The 23,506-nt window shown below is 30.1% G+C and overlaps 4 protein-coding genes across 5 annotated transcripts; 3 read left to right on the top strand and 1 right to left on the bottom strand.

The window, feature by feature from the left end:
* Positions 1-155: 155 nt before the first annotated feature.
* LOC117912971 (squamosa promoter-binding-like protein 3) lies at positions 156-1,839 on the bottom strand. Its single transcript, XM_034827797.1, has 2 exons — positions 1,151-1,839; positions 156-625 (listed from the first exon to the last, which is right to left on the bottom strand). Exons 1-2 carry the CDS (start codon positions 1,531-1,533, stop codon positions 394-396), a joined length of 615 nt encoding a protein of 204 aa, XP_034683688.1. The 5' UTR covers positions 1,534-1,839; the 3' UTR covers positions 156-393.
* Positions 1,840-5,276: 3,437 nt separating this feature from the next.
* On the top strand, positions 5,277-7,549 carry LOC117913328 (cytochrome P450 87A3-like). The gene is made up of 8 exons (XM_034828270.1): positions 5,277-5,476; positions 5,643-6,120; positions 6,224-6,472; positions 6,569-6,658; positions 6,751-6,829; positions 6,921-7,027; positions 7,127-7,257; positions 7,344-7,549. The coding sequence occupies exons 1-8, from the start codon at positions 5,277-5,279 to the stop codon at positions 7,465-7,467; spliced, it is 1,458 nt and encodes a 485-aa protein (XP_034684161.1). The 3' UTR covers positions 7,468-7,549.
* Positions 7,550-13,058: 5,509 nt separating this feature from the next.
* LOC117913327 (cytochrome P450 87A3-like) lies at positions 13,059-14,835 on the top strand. The gene is made up of 7 exons (XM_034828269.1): positions 13,059-13,511; positions 13,619-13,876; positions 13,959-14,048; positions 14,129-14,207; positions 14,276-14,382; positions 14,471-14,598; positions 14,691-14,835. The coding sequence occupies exons 1-7, from the start codon at positions 13,059-13,061 to the stop codon at positions 14,833-14,835; spliced, it is 1,260 nt and encodes a 419-aa protein (XP_034684160.1).
* Positions 14,836-20,529: 5,694 nt separating this feature from the next.
* On the top strand, positions 20,530-23,193 carry LOC117912068 (probable acyl-activating enzyme 2). 2 transcript variants are annotated; one of them, XM_034826523.1, is made up of 2 exons: positions 20,530-21,082; positions 21,578-23,193. In XM_034826523.1, exons 1-2 carry the CDS (start codon positions 20,753-20,755, stop codon positions 23,018-23,020), a joined length of 1,773 nt encoding a protein of 590 aa, XP_034682414.1. In that variant the 5' UTR covers positions 20,530-20,752; the 3' UTR covers positions 23,021-23,193. The 2 variants fall into 2 exon arrangements, with proteins under 2 accessions (XP_034682414.1, XP_034682416.1); XM_034826525.1 differs by having other exon boundaries at positions 21,002-21,082; positions 21,585-23,193.
* Positions 23,194-23,506: the final 313 nt, after the last annotated feature.

The raw sequence follows: 23,506 nt of genomic DNA, 5'->3' as shown, positions 1-23,506 counted from the left end.
CCCGCAACCGATTCCACCGTTTTCAAACCAGTTGGTTGTCTCTGCAATCTAAAAAGTTAAGAAAGAAATCCAAGCATCAGCAATCCCCACCTAATCTTGATGATGCAGCATTGCGCTCACACAAAAAAAAAAAGAGGGGAAATGGTAGCAGGAAATACACCACATGATGAGCTCCTTTCACATACTATTAACTCACACAACAACCCACATATAACTCAATATTGAACAAGATTCCGGGATGCCAAGATTAAAGTTAATCCTGCAGAAGCAAATGATGTGCAGATAATAATCCAATCATACAATAAGTTCATCATACATGCTGTTACTTAATCCATCGGGAAGCATAAGATACCACCTTGCCAGTTAGATCAAACGCTGGAAGGCAATGCAGAGTCACCTAATTCGAAAATGCCTGATATTGCTCTGCCCTCGAAAAGATAGTTCATTGTAGTCCGAATGCTCTGTGGCCTTGAGTGAGCTAGCATTCATTTTAGAATTCGGTGGTTTCCGTCTATCCTCTGTGTGAGGAGGGTCCGGTTGGTTCTTTCTTCTGCGCTGGTTATGTCCAGCCAGCCGCTTTCGACAGCTTCTTTTGGTATCATCAAACTGAGAAATTTCATGGAATCTACATCACATGTTCAAACCCATTCATTATTAACTTCATCAAGGTTTCCATCTCAATTACAGCACCTAGTTCATTACTAGTTGAAGTATAGATCTGGTAATTTATTTTTTTGGCCCCCAATAATTTGCCGTTTGGTTACCGAGAAAAAAGAATCCAAACCAAAATTTTAAGTTTCTATGATCCCTCCTGTTTTAGTTACCAAAGAATTGGAATTCTCTTCAACTATGCCAAACTTTTGTGCCATATTAGATTTTCGTTACTCCCAACTAATGGAAAAAATAAAAAATAAAAAATAAAAAATTAGTTTCTTTTCATTTTCGGGAATTTTCCAGCACCCATTTGGAGCATGAATGATCCCCAAATCCAAAAGGTAGATAGGCAACTCAAAAAACCCAAAGATAAAGCTCAAAGAAGCTTCAAGATAAACTTGGATATCAAGAAGAAGCAACCATTTCCAAGCATATCAAAATCATCAAACAATCCACAAAAATGAAGCTCCCAAAACTGAAATTAAGGCAATAATACCTGCTACACTGCTGGCAAAACCTCTGCTCAATGCCGCCCAGGAAAACAAAGGCCGCCTTAGCATGTCGCTCGCAGACCTTGTGCCTTCTGTGGTACCTCTTCGCCGCCCTCAAGTCCACACCACAATCATCGGCCTGACAACACAGCGTATTCGACGGAACTCCCCTTCTCTGCCCCGAAACTATCCTTATCAACGCCCTTTTTCTTCTGTCCTCCACTTCCTCCTCCCGCTCCTCCTGCTCCTCTTCCTCCTCTACTCCATCACCACCACCACCATAATCAACAGTTTCATCATCATTTTCAGATTCTCCCACTTCATCCTCCGTTTCATACTCTTCTTGTCTTTCGTATTCCCTTTTTATCTCTAACGATCTCTTCGCCATTGAAAAAATTTTCAAGCAAACAAAATTAGGGTTTTCCGCCAAAAATAGGGTTTTTGTCAAAGTGTCCCGCTAGAGTCTAGTGGGAGATAGTAGTAGTCTCTTAACAAGTGTCGCATTCCCTTCACTCATTTGACTCCCCCTACTTTTACCCACCTTCTCTCTCCAAACGCCATGAACGTTTCTTCTGCATTCCCTCTGTTCCACCACCTTTCTTTCTTTCTCTGTATCATGGAGCACATGAAAACGATGCTTCACGCATCCGATGCCGTTGATCTCACCCAGATGTTGAGCTATCCTGATTAATACGTGTACGATGATGCTGTCGCAATTACTAAAGTGCAATGCACCTTGTTTTTATAAAAACATTTCGCTTCAATCTGAAAACGTCTTTGCAAACAACGAGGAAATCTCTCCCGCGTACCGAAACTACGGTATGTGTGTTATACACACAGGGGGCCTGAACTGACCACCGGGCTTGAAAATTTTTGGGCCGTTGGATCATCAAACCTGACAATCCAACTGTGCAACGTGTGCGCTGGTGTAATAAAGTTGACTGAGAGTTTTGGGGTGTAGCGGTGGAAGAATATCCAGCGGCGGAGATTGAGGACACGTAGTCATCTTCACGTGTGTTGCATGACAGCATAACCTATTACCAGGAAATCGTCCGCTTTTTACGGGATGTTTATCTTTATTGTTTTGTGTGGCGTGAATGGACGCAAACGACGTCGTTTTCGTTGGAAAATGCCTGCTAGGTTGATGTTTGACTGTGATCATTGACTCGTGTTTTATACGTGTTTTATACGGCTACAACATTAACTTCTGAGTCCTGACGCACGCGCATCGTCCATTGGAAAAAAGAATAATAAAATTTGACTTTAACCATAAAATTTTGGGAAAAAAAAGCCTATTGTCTTCTCATCACATTAAAATCTAAATTATCAGGTGATGGTATAAATAAAAATTATTATAAGTTAATAAAATTAAAATATAAAATAATAAAATTAAATGCAAATGAATAAAATAAAAATTAAATTATACCCGCAACATAATATATTATGATTAATTTATTTATTTTTAGATACACGATCGGATGCAGGCCGTGCCCAACGGGGCAAATCCCCTTGAAATTTTGATAAAAAAAATTAGCGGTCCATGGGGATTTGATTCGATCCAAAATTTTCATAAAAAACCCATCTATTACCAGGCTGTACAAATACTTTGATATTGTGTTCTTTCGTAAGTTTCAAATATTGCCCCGTCAACCAATTTTCTGGGTCCGCCAGGGTGGACACATTCCGATTCTTTTTGAAAAAAACGAGTTAAAAGGCGAATAAGAGTGAAGCATGAGGATCTCAAAAGATAGGTTGGGTCAGATGGACACACCGAAAGCATAACATGAAGTGTCGATCGACAATCACAGGACGTGAGGTGTGATGCTTGCCTCTATGATGTGTCACACATCACTATATGTGGTGTATAGGGTGGGAACATCGCAATAAATAAATGTATAGAGATGTTCACATCCATTTTCATGCCTTCTAAATCACGGTTCCTTTTTGGGTGTTGAAGGATTGTTTATGGGCCTCACTTTTCAACCAACCTATTCAAGCTGGGCCCATCAGCTGAGCTCAATTCTGAAACAGGGGTCAATTTTTTGGACCATCGGTGGGCTATATGGGCCCAACAGCCACACCCCTTGAAGATTCTACTATTTATAAAAAATGACTTCTTTTGATAGACTATTTCCATCTCCAACATAAATAAAATTATTCCCATTATATGATTTAATATGAGAAAATTTATCCACGTCATTTGTCAAAAGTGAGGTAGCATCAAAAGCAATAATAAAAGACTTGTTTGAGTCGTTCAATGCTAGAGTAGCAAAAGCTTGTGGAAATCTCCAGATTGGTTAAAAATAATAAAATCAAATAGTGTTTGTTTTTTTACTTAATTCTAAATAGAATTTTAATGTTTAATAATGTTAAATATTAGGTTATTTGTTTTTGTAGTATTTTATTTATATTAAGTATTAAAAAAATAAAAGAACTAATATATTATTTTTTTATTTAGAAAAAACTATATATTTTGATTTTTTCTATTTAGTAAAATGTTTATAATAAGTCATGAAAAAGTAGAAAAACAAACAATTTAAATTCTGAAAACAAATTGCTTTTAATAAAATGCAAAAAAAACAAATACCACCTTAGTCTTTTATAGATTTGACAAGTTGCTTTATTATTATTATTTGAGTTGGTAGGACATTGTTGTTGATGTTTTTGTTTTGGTTGAGTTGTGTTGTTATTTGGCTATTTGGGATTGTATTCATTTCTAAGAGGATTGTGGTTTTCATTAGTGTCCAATAGGTGTGAATCATGTCCCCTTGAGTTGAAATTTTCTCTACCCCCATGATCATTTTAACTACAACCTCATTGTCTAAAGAAAACTTGCGAATGTTCCAAGAACATTTTCTTCTCCTCCTTTTGGGTCCTGAATGATTGTTCATGCCTTTGAAAATGTAGCATGAATTGATTAAAGGAAGGATAAGGTGGTTTAGTAAGCATAGGAAGTTGAAAATTTTCGTACCTTTGTCCTAAGCTATGAGTGAATTAGAAAACTTTGTTTTAGTTTGAAATTGAAGTTTTCATTGCGACAAGATTCTCTCTCTCTCTCTTTCTCTCTCACTCACATAGATGTATATATATATATATAAAGTATCTTAAATATTCTTTAAAGGCCATGACTCTTCATCATTAACATATTTATCAAATTTTTTTTCTACTATAATGGGAAGTAATTGCTCTTCAAGAGAAGTCCATTCTTCATATGCCATTTCATTTCAACTCCAAAGCTTGTGCTCAAAACATCTTCTTTCATGATTCCAAGAAACCATAAAGTGAGAAGCTTGTCATTATTAATTTATTATGGGTGTTGCGAGTTGGGACTTTTATTTCCTTCATCATCCTTACATTTTTCAACAAGTTTTTCTCCACTAAAGAGATGATGGAGAACATCGAGGGCAAGAACTAAGGGAGTAATTTGGTTTCGTTACAATAGAAAATTTGTGGTGTTTAATTTGGTGTACTTTGGTAATGAAAGCTGTGATTTTTATTACTTTTTTTTTGAAATTTTATACAAAATTATAGGTGAGTAATAAAAGGAAAAAAAGTAAAGAATATTTCTAATTAAAATATATATAAAAATGTCCTAAAATTAAGAGAACCTAATATAGTTAATATTTGATTGCTCTTATAAATTTATGGAAACATAGATTGGAGTGTATTTCTACCTGGCCTTTATGTGTTGATTATATGTATGTCCTTATATGTATTTCCTTCATTATTTTTCTAACGCTATCCATTTGGGTTATCATCAAAATCTATTACACCAATCTCACTTAGAAACAGAAAAACATGTAAAAATGGCATGACAATTAACATACTGAGTAGGAAGTCAAAGAGGTTGCAAGGCAGCAAGGTTTTATGCACACCTTACATAACACCTAATTTTACACTGATCCAATTGTCCATTTGGTCTTTTCGAAATGTCCAATTAATACACCTTGTAGGATTAGGTCTTCTTCTCATTTGATCCAATTGTCCATTTGCTCTTTTTGAACTGTCCAATTAATGCACCTTGTAGGATAAAGTCATCTCCTCACTTGAGATAGAGACTGGTCAGCCTTTATCCTCTAGACCCATTATTTTCATTCATCTCCAAACAGTTCACCCCGGGAGGAGTGAAGGATGTGGCCTATTGGTTTGTGCATAGTGACATTAGTTATCATATGGGTCACAAATTGGATTCATAGATGGAGGAACCCCAGATGCAATGGTACACTTCCTCCTGGCACCCTGGGCTTTCCACTCATTGGAGAAACCATTCAATTTTTCATTCCCGGCCACTCCTTGGATCTTCTACCATTCTTCAAGAAAAGAGTTCAGAGGTTAGTATATCGTCATCCCCATCTTCCTCTTGGTCTTGAAAATATTTTAATTCCTTATGATAGTGAGCAAAATATGGAAATAGGATTAATTTTCTTTCATTTTATTTCATCAATTGAGTTTCTCTCCTTCAAGAATTTTATGTATGTACTTTTGTCACTAAAACAGATATGGTCGTCTGTTCCGGACAAGCCTAGTGGGTCGACCGGTTGCGGTAGCAGCTGACCCTGAAGTGAACCATTTCATCCTTCAAGAAGAGGGGAAGTCGGTGGAAATGTTTTACTTGGATTCTATTGTTAAGCTTTTTGGGAAAGATGGGGCATCCACCCATGCAACCGGTCACGTTCACAAGTATCTCAGGACACTGGTTATGAATAACTTTGGCTTCGAGAGCCTCAGAGATAAGCTACTTCCTAAAGTGGAAGCAGTGGCTCGTAAAAGCTTAGACACTTGGTCGAGCCAACCATCTGTGGAACTGAATTATGCTATTTCACAGGTAATGTTTGAATTCATATCGATGGAGCTGTTCAGTTATGATCCAAGCGCATCCACAGAAAGTATGAGCGATGCATTCATCAACTTTCTGAAGGGTCTAGTGTCTATCCCCTTGAACATTCCTGGTACAACTTTTCATAAATGTTTGAAGGTAATTCATGAAAATTATACTATCTTAATTGTTCCTTAAGCGAATTCCCATCCAAACAGTTTGTATATAATTAAGGTCTTTGTTGTGGAACTTAATTCCATAGAACCAGAAGAAGGTAATGAAGATGCTGAGGGAGATAGTGGAGGAGAGGTGTGCTTCTCCTGAGAGACGCCATGGTGATGTTCTTGATTATTTCCTGGAAGAAATGAAAAGCAAAACATTCATAACAAAAGATTTTATTGTCTACATAATGTTTGGGCTTCTCTTTGCCACCTTCGAGTCGATCCCCACTATGTTCACTCTAGTCTTTAAATTAATAATGGAGCACCCACTGGTGTGGCAAGAATTGAAGGTTAGCCTTCCATTCATTGTCATGTTGTTCTTCAAGTTTGCGCTCATTGATCCTGTTATTTTTCTTGGTTGGTTAATTAGTTTCTCCGTTTCTCAGGATGAGCATGAGGCTATTCTTAGAAATAGTCAGACTTCAAATTCCACAATCACATGGGAAGATTACAAGTCCATGACTTTCACATTTGATGTGAGTGACAAACAAATTTCTCCAGTCTATCTTCTCTTTTCATTCGATTTTCTTATGAAGTTGTTGTACTCTTTGAATTATTGGGATTGCAGGTTATCAATGAAGCACTTAGAATGGGAAATATTAGTCTTGGGAGTTTTAGAAGAGCCGTGGAAGATGTAAGGATAAATGGTATGGTCATGATCCATTGCTTCATGCTTTACATATAGTATCGATCTACTCTTCAAATTCAAACGATGTGCAATTTAAATTCTTTTTGCAGGATATACAATTCCAGCAGGGTGGATAATTTTAGTTGTCCCTTCAGCACTTCACATGGACCCTGAAACATACCCCGATCCTCTTGTTTTCAACCCATGGCGATGGAAGGTGGGTGATTAATTGAATCGATCTAAGATTTGATCTTTCATGAAGTTAAAAAGTTCAAAATATAGGTTTGAATGCGTTGATTTCCTGATAAAAATGTAGGAGGATGGGGGATCAAAGATCAGAGTTAAGAATTTCACACCTTTTGGAAGGGGTATACGCTCTTGTCCAGGGGCAGAACTCAGCAAGCTTGTGGCAGCCACATTCATCCATGCGGCAGTCACCAAATACAGGTGATTTCCCATCTTAATTATGCTTTTTCAAGACATGTGTTTTGGGTGGCTGAGAAATGACATTTTAAGAGGTGTGCCCTCTGCAGGTTTACAAAAATTAAGGGAGGACGTGTAGTTCGAAATCCAATGTTGAAATTTAAGGATGGGTTTTACGTCAAGGTTTCGGAGATGGTCACTGAAGGTGGTGGCTCAGCTGCTGAAGATGCTTGAAAAAGTTTAGGTTGAATGTGCTATAGGCGAAGCTACTGTAGTTTTGCCCTTGTATGAACCTACCATATATATGGTATGAAATAAGCGTGTGGGAAGGGTTTTCATTTGCCAGCTCCCCTTTCAACGAGTAGTTGATAATCGTTCCGGAATGTTTTTGATAATGGCTTTGAAAAAAAATAATTTTTAAGAATAATTTTAAAAAATAAGTTTTTGAGAACAATTGTAATTTTTTTTTTTTGTATTTTTATATTTGTATAATTAATTTTTAAAATTACGCCAAAAAATTAGTGAAAAAAATTTAAAATAATTAAAATATATTATCATAATACCATATCTAAAGAGCAAGTTATTAAAATATTATTGTGTTAAAAAGTCATCAAATATGTTTTCAAATTCAGAAAACAATTTCTTGTTTTTAAAAAGAGATAACTGTTTTTAAAAATAATTATCAAATGCATTAGATGTTGTTTGTTTTTTTTATCTGAATAAAAAAAACAAAAATGTTTAACTAAAAGTAATATACAATCAATCAATGTAATTAAACTGATCTATAATAAGCTCATTTTATTTATATTATTTAATTGGATAAAAAAATCCAAATATTCTGATTTTATTTATGCATGCAAAAAAATAAACACCATCGTAGCTCTTATGGCCTAAATGAGTTAGGTTTTTTATTTTCAAAAATAGGAAAAATAAAAATACTATTCAAACATAAGCTCAATTACATATTAGAATTTTACTTTTCAACATATTTTTAAAAATAAATAAATCATCTCTAAATGTTTTACTAATAGAAAGCAATTCAAGATTGACATTTTCATTTTTTTTTTTTGTTGAGAAATTGAAGAATTCATCTTCATTACCATACCAAATAGATTCTTAAAAATCAGGTGGGGAAGAGTAATCCAAAAACACTTAATTAGTCCAATAGGAAATGGCTATTGTGTTTTTCAAAATGTTATCCTTATTGGGCAAACTTCATATATATATATATATATATATATACACTAGTTAAACTCCTTTTGCTTGCCTTTGGTATGGAGGTTGATGTATCCCAATGGCCCATTGTTTAGAATCTTTTCTCTAAATTGATTTTTTGACTTTACACCATTTGGAGGGTTTTTTTTTTTTTTTTTTTTTTGCATGAGAATATCATATTTTCAAAAAAAAAAAATTAAAAAAAATACAAAGAAAAGAAAATAGAAAGAAATAAAAAATGAAACAAACTAAATAATAGATTTAAAGCTAATAAATTATTTTATATATATATATTTAATTTAATTTTATTTATTTTTCTTTATTATATAAAGATTAAATAATTTAAAATATATAAATTGATGACTAATTTTAATTATATTTTATTTTCTTTTTTCAAACATGATAAAACTATTTTCTTTAATATTTTTTTCCTTTGATATTTTTTTAATCAAACATAATCAAAAGAAAAAAAAAATGAAAATGCTTTTACAACTTTTTAATTAAATTTGATTCATGATTCTAATTAGGTTAGAATCTTATCCCCTCAATCATATTTTATGTTCCACTCATCATTTGAAAAGATGGATACAATATAAATGAGTGAATCTCTCTCTCTCTCTCTCTCTCTCTCTCTCTCTCTCTCTTTAAATGAATTTAGTGTTAAAAAAAAGTCATATTTTGAAAAAATAAATTTAATGTAAAAACTGAAAATTATCTTTTTAAAAAAAGATTTGAATGTAAGAAAAAATAAAATAAGTGAGAAAGAATATTTTCATTAGGAACGAAAATGACATATTTTTGTATTTATTTTTAAAAATATCCTTTGTTAATAATATCTTTTAAAAAATAATATTTTCCTTAAAGAATACATCAGACATGTGCCCACGTTTTTAGGTAATATCAGTAAATGCTTAGTGCAATGTATGTATTTATCAAAATATTGCGAACCTCTCTAATTCAAAGCCCCAAACATCCGAGGAATAACAATAATAATTATCACAAGGAAAAGAATATATAAATATTACTTTTTTTTAATCCTAAATAAGGAATTTCCCATTTTATAAGGATGACAAAAAAAATTATATATTTAACAATAAATATATATAAATAAAAGAATTGTTCAAATTATTATTAAAAAATTTATATACTTATATGATCTATAATTATATGTAATAAAATATAAAATTAATATACTTATAACTTAAAATTAATATTCTTATAATTTATAAAATGACGTATTAATATTATTATAAATCAAAATTTGATCTCGATATGTCAAACCTCAGATTCTTGGGTAAGTGTGAACGGAAACCATTTTATTTATTATAATATGAAGCTTTTATTAAGTTTAATAAAATTTTTTTCGCAAAATCTTGGTTTGGATTTTAGATTGAAATTGATTCAACATAACTTTAGTTTAATTTTTTTTTTTACTAAGTATACATTTATTTAAATTAAATTATAAGGAAAAAAATTTCAAACCTTCGAGTCAAATAATTAATAATTTGTTTGATAGTAATTCGAAGAAACACTTTTAAATATTTATAATACTTGAAATTTTTTATCATTAAAGTATTAGAAATATTAGAAATGTTTTCTAGAATCAGTCCAAAATGCACTCCAAATCTCTTTAGCTTCATAGTGGGTGAAGGTTCAAACTGAAAAGATTTCGATGGTTAAACCTATCACTCAACTTAGGTATATAAAAAATACTTTAAAACATTGACAAACCATTTAGATAAAATAAAATACTAATAAATTAACATAAGGTTGTATGATATAATATTGAAAAAACAACATCCCCATTAAAGTGGGCCATTTCCAAACTTGAAGATGGTCAAGACAAAAAGTTCTATACACATTTCTATTTTATTGAAATTTGAATAAGAAGTACACAACCATTTTGTTTTATTATGGGGATGATAACTTCATTTAACATTTTAGTATTTGTGGTCTTCATTCTTATCATACATTCTAAAAACTTTGAATGATTTTTTTAGATACCCAATTTTCAATTTGATCAACGAATGAATTGGGTATTGAAGATTTGGAAACTTCATTTAACAACCTTTGTTAAAAACCTATAACTTTTGTTTGAGACTCATAATCTTAAATTGAGAACAAAATGAACAAAATCCTTTCTTTTTTGTCTTTCATTCAATTTTCTTATAAAATTACTAAAACCAAAACAAAAATCAATTCTTCCAAACAAAGGGTTTTTATATTAAAACCTTAAAATCTATGAAATAACAGTGTGTGTATATATATACTTGGGATAAATGGAATAAAATGGATTGATATTGGTATGATTTAATCCATTATCAATTATTAATCTTGAACATGACGGATCATTCCTTTTTTTGATATATGAAATATAGGAGTTCACTAAGTTAATTGTTAAAAAAAGATCAAAGCATTGGCTGCAAAATAATGAAAAGAGAAATGAGAAAGTAATGAAAATAAAATGAAGTAAAAAAAAAATTGGAATACAATTAATGAAAACCTAAGAAATAAAGGGTGTTGTGCAAATTATGAGAGGGCAACTAAGTGAAGTTACAAGTGAAAATAAAAATAAAAATGATTGGATTCCATACACAGTCTTTTAAAAATAAAAAAAAATAAAAAAAATAAAAAAATATATTAAAATTAAATTTTTTTATGGAAAATTATTAACTTATATTATGTTGTTAAGAATTATTTTAAAAAATTATATTTTTAATTCATTTTTAAAAACCCTTTATATATTTTGTAGAACTTATTATTATTTTTTGTTTTTAAAGATAAAAAATAGCATCAAGATTAAATTAAATAATTTCATATCAAAGAAAAATATATAATATATCAAATTATTCAATCAAACCAAAAAAATATAAAGAAAAAAATAAGTTTTGTTCTAAAAATATTTAAAACAATCAAAAGAATTAAAATCTCAATGGAATTTTTTTCATCATTTTCGTAAATTTTATATCAAAATCTTAATATTTTAAAAACAATTTGTAATTTTCTTAATAAAATTAAAATTTTTTAAATAAATAATATAAATGAGTGATAGAACTTTTTATTTAATAATTATTTATAATATAATAATTAAGTGCTATTATTAATTCACTATTATTTAATTAAAGATAAAAGTTTAAAAGATTTAAATATCTAAAAATGAAAGGAAATCACTATTATATTTATAAAAAGTAAAAAGTTTTATGTAATTTTTTTTATAAAAAAATTAGTTCATTTCATTGAGGAAATGAAAGATATGTTAGTATTTAAAACCTTAAATTAATTTTCTATTAAAACAGTTGATGAAATAGAAATTAGAGGGAATTGAAAATATTAAATTTTCAATTACCTTTTAGATTTGTAATGACAATTTCAAGAATAGCTTCCATTACATCAAATGATTAAAACCTTAACTAAATGAAAAGATTAAATTCTCATTTAAATTGATTATTAGTATGAAAAAAAATTAAATTTTGAATTATCTTTTAAATTTGTGATGATAATTTTAAGAATGACTTATGTTATGTTAATAATTAAAACCCAAACTAAATACATATTAGGAATCGAAAGATAGGGATATCCAAAAGAGTTTGTCCCATTCCCCATGAAAAAACAAAGTTTACTCCAAAAGAGGCAATTAGAAGAGTAAGAAAAAATTTAAAAATATTTTTCTCTTTCCTTTTATTAAAAATATTCTTAAATTAAAAAAATGACTATTCCCTTACTTACTCCTTAGAAGATTTTTTAGGTAGATATGGCCATTTAATCAATTGATATTGTTTAAGTATAAATTTAAAGAATTTCAGTTTTCTTTCTTAGAAGATTTTTCCAAATTTGGTGAACCTTTGAATGGTTTCAACTTTTAAGATTTTGTTCCTATTATGAGAAAAAGGAGAAAATGAAAAAGAGAATAAATATGATTTTTCCTTTTTTGTTTTTCTAATTTCTATGAATAAATTTAATTCCTATAAATATAATATAAAGAATCATTCACATGCTTCAAGTGATTTTGATGTACTACATAAAAATCCATGATAATTCATAATCAAATTATGAAATGAGAATTCCTTGATATCAGGATATCCCATTTATATAAATCTAGTTTCTATTATTGAGCTTGCACTTAAGTAAGCCAAATGCATACCCCAAAGAAGGGCTTCCCACACCAGTTTCACTAGGCCACCAAGAACAAGAGCCCCTCAAAATCACACCCTCAATCCAAGTGAGTGACTAGTTAATTTTTGAGCCTACAGGCCTCTACTACTTTCACCTCCTCTCCAGATCCTTCGTCGCCGTAGAACTGAAAAATGTTGCCTATAGGTCTGTGTGTTGTGAGCTTAGTTATTATATGGATCACATATTGGATTCGTAGATGGAAGAACCCCAGATGCAATGGAACACTTCCTCCTGGTTCCCTGGGCTTCCCACTCATTGGAGAAAGCATTCAGTTTCTCATTTCCTGCAGCCACTCTTTAGATCTTCACCCATTTTTCATAAAAAGAATTCAGAGGTAAGTACGCATCATTGAATTACTTCTTTTCATCTTATTTTATTTTCGTTAAGGAAGTTTAGTTTCCTTGATAAATAGATATGGCCCTTTGTTCAAAACAAGCATGCTTGGTCGACAAGTGGTGGTCACAGCTGACCCGGAGGCCAACCATTTCATCCTTGAACAAGAGGGGAAGTCAGTGGAAATGTGTTACTTGGACTCTGTAGCTCAGCTTTGCGGACACGATGAGTCATCTGCTGGTGCAACTGGTCATATTCACAAGTATCTTAGGACCCTGATTCTGAATCACTTCGGCTATGGGCGCCTCAGATATAAGCTACTCAAGAAAGTGGAAGCCATGGCACATAAAAGCCTGGGAGCTTGGTCGAGCCAACCGTCTGTGGAGTTGAATCGTGCAACTTCGCAGATAATGTTTGATTTCATTTCGAAGGAGTTGTTTAGCTATGACCCAAAAGGATGCACAGAAAGCATGGGCGATGCATTCATCAACTTTTTAGATAGCTTAGCGTCCGTCCCCTTGAACATACCTGGTACAAAGTTTCATAAATGCTTGAAGGTAATTCATGAATAAGTACTTATTTGATATATCCTTAAATGAATGGATAATATGTCCATATAGTTTGTATATCATTGTGGTCTTCGTTCTGGAACCTAATTCTACAGAACCAAAAGAAGACAATGAAGATTCTGAGGGAGATAGTAGACGAGAGGTGTGCTTCTCCTGAGATACGCCGTGGTGATTTTCTTGATTATTTCCTGGAAGGCATGAAAAAGGAGGCGTTCATAACCAAAGATTTCATTGCGTTCGTAATGTTTGGGCTTCTCTTTGCTAGCTTTGAGTCGATTCCCATTATGCTTTCTTTAGCCCTTAAGTTAATAATGGAACACCCACTAGTGTTGCAAGAATTGAAGGTTAACCTGGTTCATTTAGTTCAGTTCATGTTGTTTCTTCAATTTTATTCTCTATTAATCTTCTCGGTTGATTAATTTCTCTTTCTCACAGAATGAACATGAAGCTATTCTTAGAAATAAGGGTACTTCAAATTTCACACTCACGTGGGAAGACTACAAATCCATGACTTTTACACTTCATGTGAGTAAAAAAAAACTCCCAAACACTTCATTTCCTTGTCATTTGATTCTTACAAGGTTGCTGTTCTGGGAAAATTGCAGGTCATCGATGAAACACTTAGGATGGCAAATGTTGGTCTGGGGAATTTTAGAAAAGCTCTAGAAGACATAAAAATAAAGGGTATGATCCATTTAGCTACGGGCTTTATATTGATTCAAAAACTATACCAAGTTTAATTCTCTTTGCAGGACACACAATTCCAGCAGGGTGGACAATTTTAGTTGTCTCCTCAGTACTTCACATGGACCCAAATATATACCCTGATCCTCTTGTTTTCAACCCGTGGAGGTGGAAGGTGGGTGATAGAATAATCTCACAGTTGCCTTGTCTTTCTGATCTTCGTGGAGTCATTTTCATAGTGTAGCTATTCATGTGTTGATCAGAATGGAAGATCTAAAATCACAACCAAGAATTTCACGCCATTCGGCGGGGGCATACGCTTTTGTCCAGGAGCAGAACTTAGCAAGCTGACAATGGCCATATTTCTTCATGTGGCAGTCACCAAATACAGGTGATTTTCTATCTAATTTATTCTTTTAAGACCTAACATGCATCAGGGTGGCTGAAAACTGCCATTTCCAATCCTGTGCTCTCTCTCTTCAGGTTTACAAAAATTAAGGGAGGAAACCTAGTTCGACATCCAGTTTTAAAATTTAAAGACGGGTTTCATATCAAGGTTTCAAAGAAGATGAGTCATGAAGATGGTGCTGAAAGAGAAGCCAAGTCAGGGAGTGTATCAATCATGTAGGGTGGCGGTGAATAAAAAACAATACTACTTGTTTGGTTTTACCATACAAAATGCGAAATAAAGTCAAATATATATATATATATATATATATATATATATATATATATAAAATCACAAGGTGTTTGTCATTTATTTATTTCCAAAAATATCATTATCAATACTATTAACCAACTTAAATAGGAATTTAATTTTTTCATTTAGCTAGGGTTTTGATTATTTTACTTAATAGAAGCTTTTCTTGAAATTATCATCACAAACCTAAAAGGTAATTCAAAATTTAATATTTTCAATATTAATAATCCATTTAAATAATCAACTTAAATAAGTATTTAATCTTTTCATTTAGTTAGGGTTTTAATTACTTGACATAATGGAAATCATTCTTGAAATTATCATCATAAATCTAAAAAGTAATTCAAAATTTAATCTTTTCCATATTATTAATCAACTTGAATGAGAATTTAATCTTTTCATTTAATTAGGATTTTAATTACTTGATGGAAGAGTATCTTCACAAATCCAAAAGGTAATTGAGAATGCAATCTTTTCATTTGCTTCCAATTTCTATTCCACCAACTATTTCAATAGGGATTTAATATAAGGTTTTAATTACTTATCTTAATGGAAATCTGTATGTTCGTAACTTCATTTTAATTTTATATTTAAATTCAATCTTGAAATTGGTCTCAAAAGACTACAAAGGAAAATGTTAATGTTTATGAGAAACGTCTTAAACTGGGCATTCATCTCTAGCACAACAATCTGGTGTTCTCTCCGATATAGTTACCTCATCCTTCATCCTGTTTGACAAAATGCCCCATGATCCACCGATATAATCATGTTTATTAGTCTCAACCATTAATTGTAGTTTATTTATAATATGTATAGAGAGAAGTATATATATGACATTAAGAGATCAATGTAGAGTGTTTATGAGATTTCAGATTTAGAGTTGAGATGAAGGATAGTTAGGGTTTGTTTGGAACTCTCCTACAAATCATTTTTTTTTTCTTAATGACATATTTGAAGTATTTTAAGTCATATTTGAACATATTTTGAGAAAATAAATAAAATGTATTTAATACTTATATTATTATTATTTTTTCTTCTTATCCTAACCTATCTTTCATTTCTTCAATGAAATAAATTATTTTTTTTAAAAAAATTACATGAAACTTTTTACTTCTTTTATAACTATAATAGTGGTTTCCATTCATTTTGAAATATTTAAATCTTTTAAACTTTTATATTTAATTAAATGATAGTGAATTAATAATAAGACTTATTATATTATAGACAATAATAGACTAAAAAGTTTCATCATTCATTTATATTATTTTTTAAAAAATAAATTTTATTAAGAAAATTAAAAAATTGTTTTAAAAATATTAAAATTTTGATATAAAATTTACCAAAATGATGAAAAATTTTCTATTGAGATGTTAATTCTTTTGATTTTTTTAAAAATATATTTAGATTTTTTTTTTATTTTTTTTATTTTATATTTTGTATGTTTGATTGAATAATTTGATATATTATATCTTTTTCTTTGACATGAAATTATTTAATTTAACCTTTAAGTTATTTTCTATCTTTAGAAACAAAAAATAATAATGAGTTTTACAAAATATATAATGGTTTTTAAAAACAAACTAAAAATATAATTTTTAACAACACAATGTAAGTCAATAATTTTTCTTTAAGAATTTTTAAATTTAATATAAATCTTTTATTTTAATTTATTTTAAAGAAAGTGTATGAAACCAATATACTTCATTTTATCTTCATTATTCCATTTATCCAAAGTATATATCTATATAAGGGAAATTATGTTTTGATTTTCACTAATTTGAAAAAATATAGAAAAAAGAACCAAAACTTTTATAAATCATATTTATCTTCACCCATTTAAAAATATTTTAAAATATATGTACTTTTTTATAATTTAAATAATTAAATTCTAAAATGACCTTTTTATATATTAACAACACCAATTAACAACCTTTTTATTGTGAGAAATGATTTGAGATTAATAAAATAAGAATTTTAAAAAATTTAAAATGCAATTAAAATTTAAAAAAATTAATGTGAAAAAAATATAAAAATAAAATATTAAATTTCACTTCATTAAAACATTTAAGAAAGAGCTAAAAATACAATGAGAGTACATACTTTAATTTTTAATTTTTAAGTTTTTTTTTGGTTTTTAATGTATTTAATTTTTATGTATTTTAGTTTTAATTGTATTTATAATTTTTAAAATTTCTTTATTTATTATTGATGTCAACTAACAAAATTTTTATTTAGTTTTATTAAATAGAATGAGAAAATGAAGGGATTTATATAATACACTATATATAAAAGCATTATTAACTAGGAGATTAAAAAAAAAAATTATTTATCAGTTGAGAATCTTGGAGGATTTTTCCACATGTATCTCATATTATATTATAAAAAAATTATAATATATTTATTTGTAAAACACCTTTATTAAATTAAAATGATAAATTAATTTTAGATAATTTTATGTAATATTATTAAGTAAAAACGTATTTCAAGAAATAATTATTTGAGTTATGAAAAGGTGCATATATTTTAAAATATTTTTAATTAGATGAAGATAAAATTAATTTATAGAAGTTGATGTTATTTTATATATATATATTTTCAAATTGACGAATCATAACCACTTTTCCTATATATAAGAATTGATTTTTTGTTTGGTTTTAGTAATTTTATGAGAAAATTGAATGAAAGACAAAACGAGAGGATTTTGTTCTAAATTTTGAGATTATGAGTCTCAAATGAGAGTTAGAGGGTTTTAAATCTTAAACAAAAGCTCTTGAATGAAGTTTTCAAAGCTCCAACACCTAATTTATTCATTAAAATTGAAATATGGGTATCTAAATAAAACATTCAAAGTCTTTGGAAATGAATGATAAAAAAGAAAAGTATGAATACAAACATGTTAAATGAAGTTATCATTCATAGAATAGAACAATATTGTTGTGTTCTTATTCAAGTTTCAGCAAAATAGAAATGTGCATGAAATCGTTAGTCTTGACCATCTTTAAGTTTGGAGATGACTCATTTTATTGGAGATGTTGCTTTTTTAATAGTATACCATACAACCTTATGCTAATTTATTATTGTTGTATTTTCTCAAAATGATTTATCAATGTTTTGAAGTTTTTTTTTATATATCTAATTTGAGTGATAGGTTTGACCATTGGAGCATTTTCGGTTTGAACCTTCATCCACTATGAAGCTGGAGAAAAATTTAATTACTTGGCTAGAAGGTTTGAAATCTTTTTCCCTATAATTTAAATTAAATAAATTTATACTTAGTCCAAAACATTTCAAATTAAACTAAAGTTGTGTTGAGTAAATTTCAATTTAAAATCCAAATCAAGATTTTGTGAAAATATTTCTATTAAACTTAGTAAAAGCTTCATATTATAATAAATTAAATGGTCTCATTTCACACTTACCCAAGAATATGAGGTTTAACATATTTTTTATTTATAAGAATATTAATATGTCATCTTATAAATTATAAACATATTAATTTTAAGTTATAAGTATATTAATTTTATATTTTAATACATATAATTATAGATAACTATTGTAAAGTATATAATTTTTTTAATAATAATTTGAAAAATTCTTATATAAATATATATTGTTAAACATATAATTTTTTTTTCATTTTTATAAAATGAGAAATTCCTTGCTTAGGACAAAAAAGAAAGGTAATATTTATATATTCTTTTCCTTGTGATAATTATTGTTGTTATTCACAAGATGTTTGGGGCTTTAAACTAGAAAGGTTTGCAATGCTTTGATAAATTTTTTTTTAATTTATTATTTATTTGTTTATTTATTGCACTCAACTATGCACATGAACATTTACTAATATAATTAAAATTATTAAGAAATTTGTATATTTTAAAATTATTTAATATTTATATATAAGAGTTAAATAAGTGAAAAAAATTTTGAAATAATATATAAAAATAATTTATTGACTTTAAATTTATTTTTTATTTTCTTTATTTTTTTTTCTTTCCTTCCATTTTTAGAATTCAAACATAATTTTATAAGTTTTAAAATTTAGAAGAGTGAAAAATATGAAGCGGACATTTTTTATTTTCCTCAAGCTTTTTAAATTAAAAATAAGTTTTAAAAATTCAAGATAAATTTTTGTTTTTCAAAATGCTAATTTTTACATTTTGTATAAAAATTTTTATTTTCAGATGAAAAATAGGAAAGGCCAGAAACTCTTTTTAAAATCTTAAATTGAAGGAGCTAAATTTTTTTCACTTTTTCCCAAGTTAAAAATTTTGAAGACTTTTTAGGAGTATAAAGTATTTTTTTTTCTTATAATTTTTTTTATATTCTTTTATAAAATTTTTAATTTTTAAAAATGAAAAAAATAAAAAGTAAAAAATAAAAAATAAAAGATTTATCTAAAGAATTCAAATCATCCTTGTTCCTTTGAATTTGAATCCCTCGCTTGGAGTAAGTTCTTGATCTGTCATTTAACTCCATATTATTGGGAAAAGTGGGATTTGATTCACTAATATGGAAATATCTAGAAAAATGAATTTTAAATATTTTAAATTAGTATTATATTAATTTATTTAAAAATAATTTGAAATACATGTATTTTTTAATGAATCATTCAATTATTCCTAAAAATGGTCAATTACTTGTCATATCATCCAAATCAATTGACAATTAGACTCATTCATGGCGGATATTTATTTTCTTTAAGACATTTTATTATTATTATTTTATCTAGGATTTTTCTTTCTCTAGAAATATTATAAAGTAAGAATTTGAAAAAAAAAGAAGAGTTTATTCTAGTATTAATAAGTTAAAAATAAATTAATATTCTTGATAATAAATAAACCAATAATAAATGTGTATTTATTATATAATATCAATAATTGTTTAATATAATAGTGAATAAAAATTTTTGTAAAAGTTTTTCCGATATAAAATGTTTTACAATATGGTTTTACTTTGATATATAGTATAAAAATAAAAAATTATTTTATATTAAATAAGTTAATCATAATTAAAATAATTATATATTACTAAATTTATTATTTATATAATAAATAATCTTATTACTTTTTGAATTGATAATTATGATTAAATATGACTTGTTTGATAATATTTCCTCTTAGAATTCTAAGAAATAAAAATATATTAATCATATTTAAATAAGATTTTTTTCATAATATTTCCTAAACTTTTAAGAAGCTAAATAAGAATACTATGAGGTGTTTGTTTCTAAAAAGAAAAAAATCTTAAAAAATAAAATAATAAAATAATGATAATAATAATAAAATATCTAAAAAGACGAGAAACATCAATAGAAAGTCTAGTTGTCAATTGATTCGAATTATATGACAAATAAAAAGTATTTTTAGGAATAATTGAATGACTTTTTAATTAAAAAAAAAGGCATATATTTTAAATTATTTTTAAATAAATAAATATAATACTAATTTAAAATTAATGAGTTTTTTTTTTTTCATATATTTTCATAAATCTCACTTTTACCTGTGTTATTGATTTGATCCAGTCCTCTATGTTTGGAAACCATCACAAGTCAAGCTAAAAGATGATAGCCTTTGAAGCTTTCATGTTCATTGGAAAACATACGTTTCTTATCCAATTTTGAGAAAAATTAAAGTTTTAACGAACCTAAAATATAAAAAATAAAGTAAATTGCTCATCATGATGGGAATGACAACAGGGCTACTCATGCTTATCCTATAGCGCTCTGCAACATATTTAAATTCTTCAACCTGCCGTTGCAGCTTCTTCCCTCATCGTGTTATTTCGATTATCTTTTCATCCGATCTTCTACGCGCCAAGTCATCATCTCAATTACTTGGCAGCCATGAACCCGTTTTTCAAGAATTCACTGATTCGATGCATTTTTAGTCTGAACCGGCTTCATCCAAATCTCAGTCACGATTCTCGACGATTCTGTCACTTTTCTGGGGATATCGGACCTGGGTCATGGAAATCAACGGAGGGTCTGGTTCGATGCCCGGTGAATGACGTGCCCCTGTCTCCTATAACCTTCTTGGAGCGGTCAGCAACGGCTTACAGAGACAGAACCTCAGTTGTGTATGGGTCTGTGAAGTATACTTGGAGCGAGACTCATGAACGGTGTCTCAAATTGGCCTCTGCTCTCACCCAGTTGGGGATTTCGCGAGGCGACCTTGTAAGTTGCTGTAGTTTAACTTTATTTTCTGATTGTTGTTGGAGTACTTTGATGCTGTTGTTGAATGAAATTGCAGAGTTCCTCTCTGGGTGGTTGTTCAATTTTTGTTTTGATTTCCTTTCTTTGATTTATTCATTTTGATCTCTGTTTTTCTCTATCCAGTTTGGTTTTTATCTTTAGTTTTTTTTGTTATTTGAAAATTAAGCAAATTTTGTGCTTTTGGTTTTTTTCCCCTTATGAGTTGCGTGATTGGCTTTGCTTGTGATTTTTCTTGTTAATCTTTTGGTACTGGCATCTCTCAAATTTACGAATTGTTAAAATAGGGAATGGCAGAGGAATCTGATGAAGTGGCTATGGCTAATTTCTTGGCATTTGATTTTTCCTTATGAATTTTTAGACCCCAGAAACTACCATGGACATGATCAACAACCTAGGAATGATTTGTGTAAATTTACCATATTTCTTCATGTTCGGAATTCTAAATTAGTTGATCAGGTTGCAGTATTGGCCCCCAACGTTCCAGCAATGTATGAGCTTCATTTCGGGGTCCCAATGGCTGGAGCTGTTCTTTGTACACTTAATACACGGCACAATTCAGCCATGGTGTCAACCCTGCTTCGTCATTCGGAAGCCAAGATCATATTTGTAGACTACCAATTACTTGAAATTGCTCATGTAGCACTTGATCTTCTAAAGAAGACAGAAACAAAACCACCCATCTTGGTCTTAATTGTAGAATCTGATGGCTCACCCCCCACCAACTTCAGTACTTCTGACGGCTATGAATACGAGAGTCTCCTTGCAACTGGACAATCTGAATTTGAGATCAGGCGGCCCATAGATGAGTGGGATCCAATCAGTGTAAATTATACTTCTGGCACAACATCCAGTCCCAAAGGAGTTGTTTACAATCACAGAGGTGCCTATCTCAATTCCCTTGCAACCTTTGTTCTCCATGGAATGGGCTCAATGCCTGTCTACCTCTGGACGGTGCCTATGTTCCACTGTAACGGATGGTGCCTGCCTTGGGGAGTGGCAGCTCAAGGTGGCACCAACGTATGCCTTAGGCGTGTCATCCCAAAGGACATATTTGACAGCATCGCTCTCCACAAAGTCACCCACATGAGCGGGGCACCAACTGTGTTGAACATGATTGTGAATTCACCGGTCAGTGACCGGAGGCCTCTTCCTTCCAAGGTGGAAGTAATGACAGGTGGTTCGCCACCACCTCCGCCCATACTTCGCAAGATGGAGGAGCTGGGCTTCGGTGTATCACACTTATATGGCCTTACAGAAACTTATGGTCCGGGAACAATTTGCACATGGAAACCCGAGTGGGATTCTCTGCCTCCTGATGAAAGATACAAACTCAAAGCCAGACAAGGAGTTCAACATCTTGGGTTGGAGGAGGTTGACATAAAAGATCCTGTGACCATGAAGAGTGTAGCTGCTGATGGTAAAACCATGGGCGAAGTGATGTTCCGAGGTAACACAGTAATGAGTGGATATCTTAAAGATGAGAAAGCAACAGAAGAAGCTTTCAGGGGTGGATGGTTTCGAAGTGGGGATCTTGCTGTAAAACATCCAGATGGGTACATAGAAATGAAAGATCGGTTGAAGGATATCATTATTTCTGGAGGGGAGAATATAAGCACTGTTGAGGTTGAAACAGTGTTGTATAATCATCCAGCAATTCTTGAGGCTGCAGTTGTTGCACGGCCAGATAATCATTGGGGCCAAACACCCTGTGCTTTTGTGAAGTTGAAGGAGGGATTTGATGTTGATGCTCAAGAAATAATCGAGTTCTGCCGGGATCATTTGCCACATTACATGGCACCCAAGACAGTTATTTTTGAGGATCTGCCAAGAACCTCCACCGGAAAGATTCAAAAGTTTATTCTAAGGGAGAAAGCAAAGGCCTTGGGTAGCCTTTCCTGAGGGGAGGAAAATTGTAAAACAACATAGTAAAATTTGTTCTTACTTCCAATAAAATGTAAAAGAAATGAATCAACTTTTGGTGATCATAATTAGTTTAGGTGACTGATTGAATGAAACTTGTGATATTGGACCATCCAAGAATTTCTCTAAACATCTAACTGACTTAATTTGAAGTTGCCCCTTTAGATGGTATACATGAGCATATTTATAAGCTAGACTTGGGAACCTTTCAACAATTTTAATCTCATTACTCCATACCATCACAAAAGTTGATATATCTACTACCATTTATACATGTTCTTTATCTTATTGGTGGTTATTATTTATTTATCATCCAATATACAAAAATTATAAAGATAGTAATACATTTAATAGGTTAATGGGTAAATTTCACTCACCTCCCCTAAGATTTGAACTAAATGCATTCAACCACCACGAGTTCGGAATTTTATTAAATACCTCTCATCTCATTCTTATTTGTTATTT

Source organism: Vitis riparia, chromosome 4 (assembly GCF_004353265.1).
Source record: "Vitis riparia cultivar Riparia Gloire de Montpellier isolate 1030 chromosome 4, EGFV_Vit.rip_1.0, whole genome shotgun sequence".
Taxonomy (NCBI): Eukaryota; Viridiplantae; Streptophyta; class Magnoliopsida; order Vitales; family Vitaceae; genus Vitis; species Vitis riparia.
This window is presented reverse-complemented; position numbering and strand designations above follow the sequence as displayed.

What these genes read in the sequence shown, in the direction of transcription:
- LOC117913328 (XM_034828270.1), top strand. Translation starts at nt 5,277, where the DNA reads ATGTGGCCTATTGGTTTGTGCATAGTGACATTAGTTATCATATGGGTC. An exon ending in CTTTTCATAAATGTTTGAAG is followed by an intron (nt 6,121 to 6,223) that starts GTAATTCATGAA and finishes TTAATTCCATAG; the next exon opens with AACCAGAAGAAGGTAATGAA. An exon ending in TCAACCCATGGCGATGGAAG is followed by an intron (nt 7,028 to 7,126) that starts GTGGGTGATTAA and finishes ATAAAAATGTAG; the next exon opens with GAGGATGGGGGATCAAAGAT.
- LOC117912068 (XM_034826523.1), top strand. Translation starts at nt 20,753, where the DNA reads ATGAACCCGTTTTTCAAGAATTCACTGATTCGATGCATTTTTAGTCTG. An exon ending in GGATTTCGCGAGGCGACCTT is followed by an intron (nt 21,083 to 21,577) that starts GTAAGTTGCTGT and finishes TTAGTTGATCAG; the next exon opens with GTTGCAGTATTGGCCCCCAA.
- LOC117913327 (XM_034828269.1), top strand. Translation starts at nt 13,059, where the DNA reads ATGCTTGGTCGACAAGTGGTGGTCACAGCTGACCCGGAGGCCAACCAT. An exon ending in AAGAATTGAAGGTTAACCTG is followed by an intron (nt 13,877 to 13,958) that starts GTTCATTTAGTT and finishes TCTTTCTCACAG; the next exon opens with AATGAACATGAAGCTATTCT. An exon ending in CCATGACTTTTACACTTCAT is followed by an intron (nt 14,049 to 14,128) that starts GTGAGTAAAAAA and finishes GGAAAATTGCAG; the next exon opens with GTCATCGATGAAACACTTAG.
- LOC117912971 (XM_034827797.1), bottom strand. Translation starts at nt 1,533, where the DNA reads ATGGCGAAGAGATCGTTAGAGATAAAAAGGGAATACGAAAGACAAGAA. An exon ending in TTTTGCCAGCAGTGTAGCAG is followed by an intron (nt 626 to 1,150) that starts GTATTATTGCCT and finishes CATGTGATGTAG; the next exon opens with ATTCCATGAAATTTCTCAGT.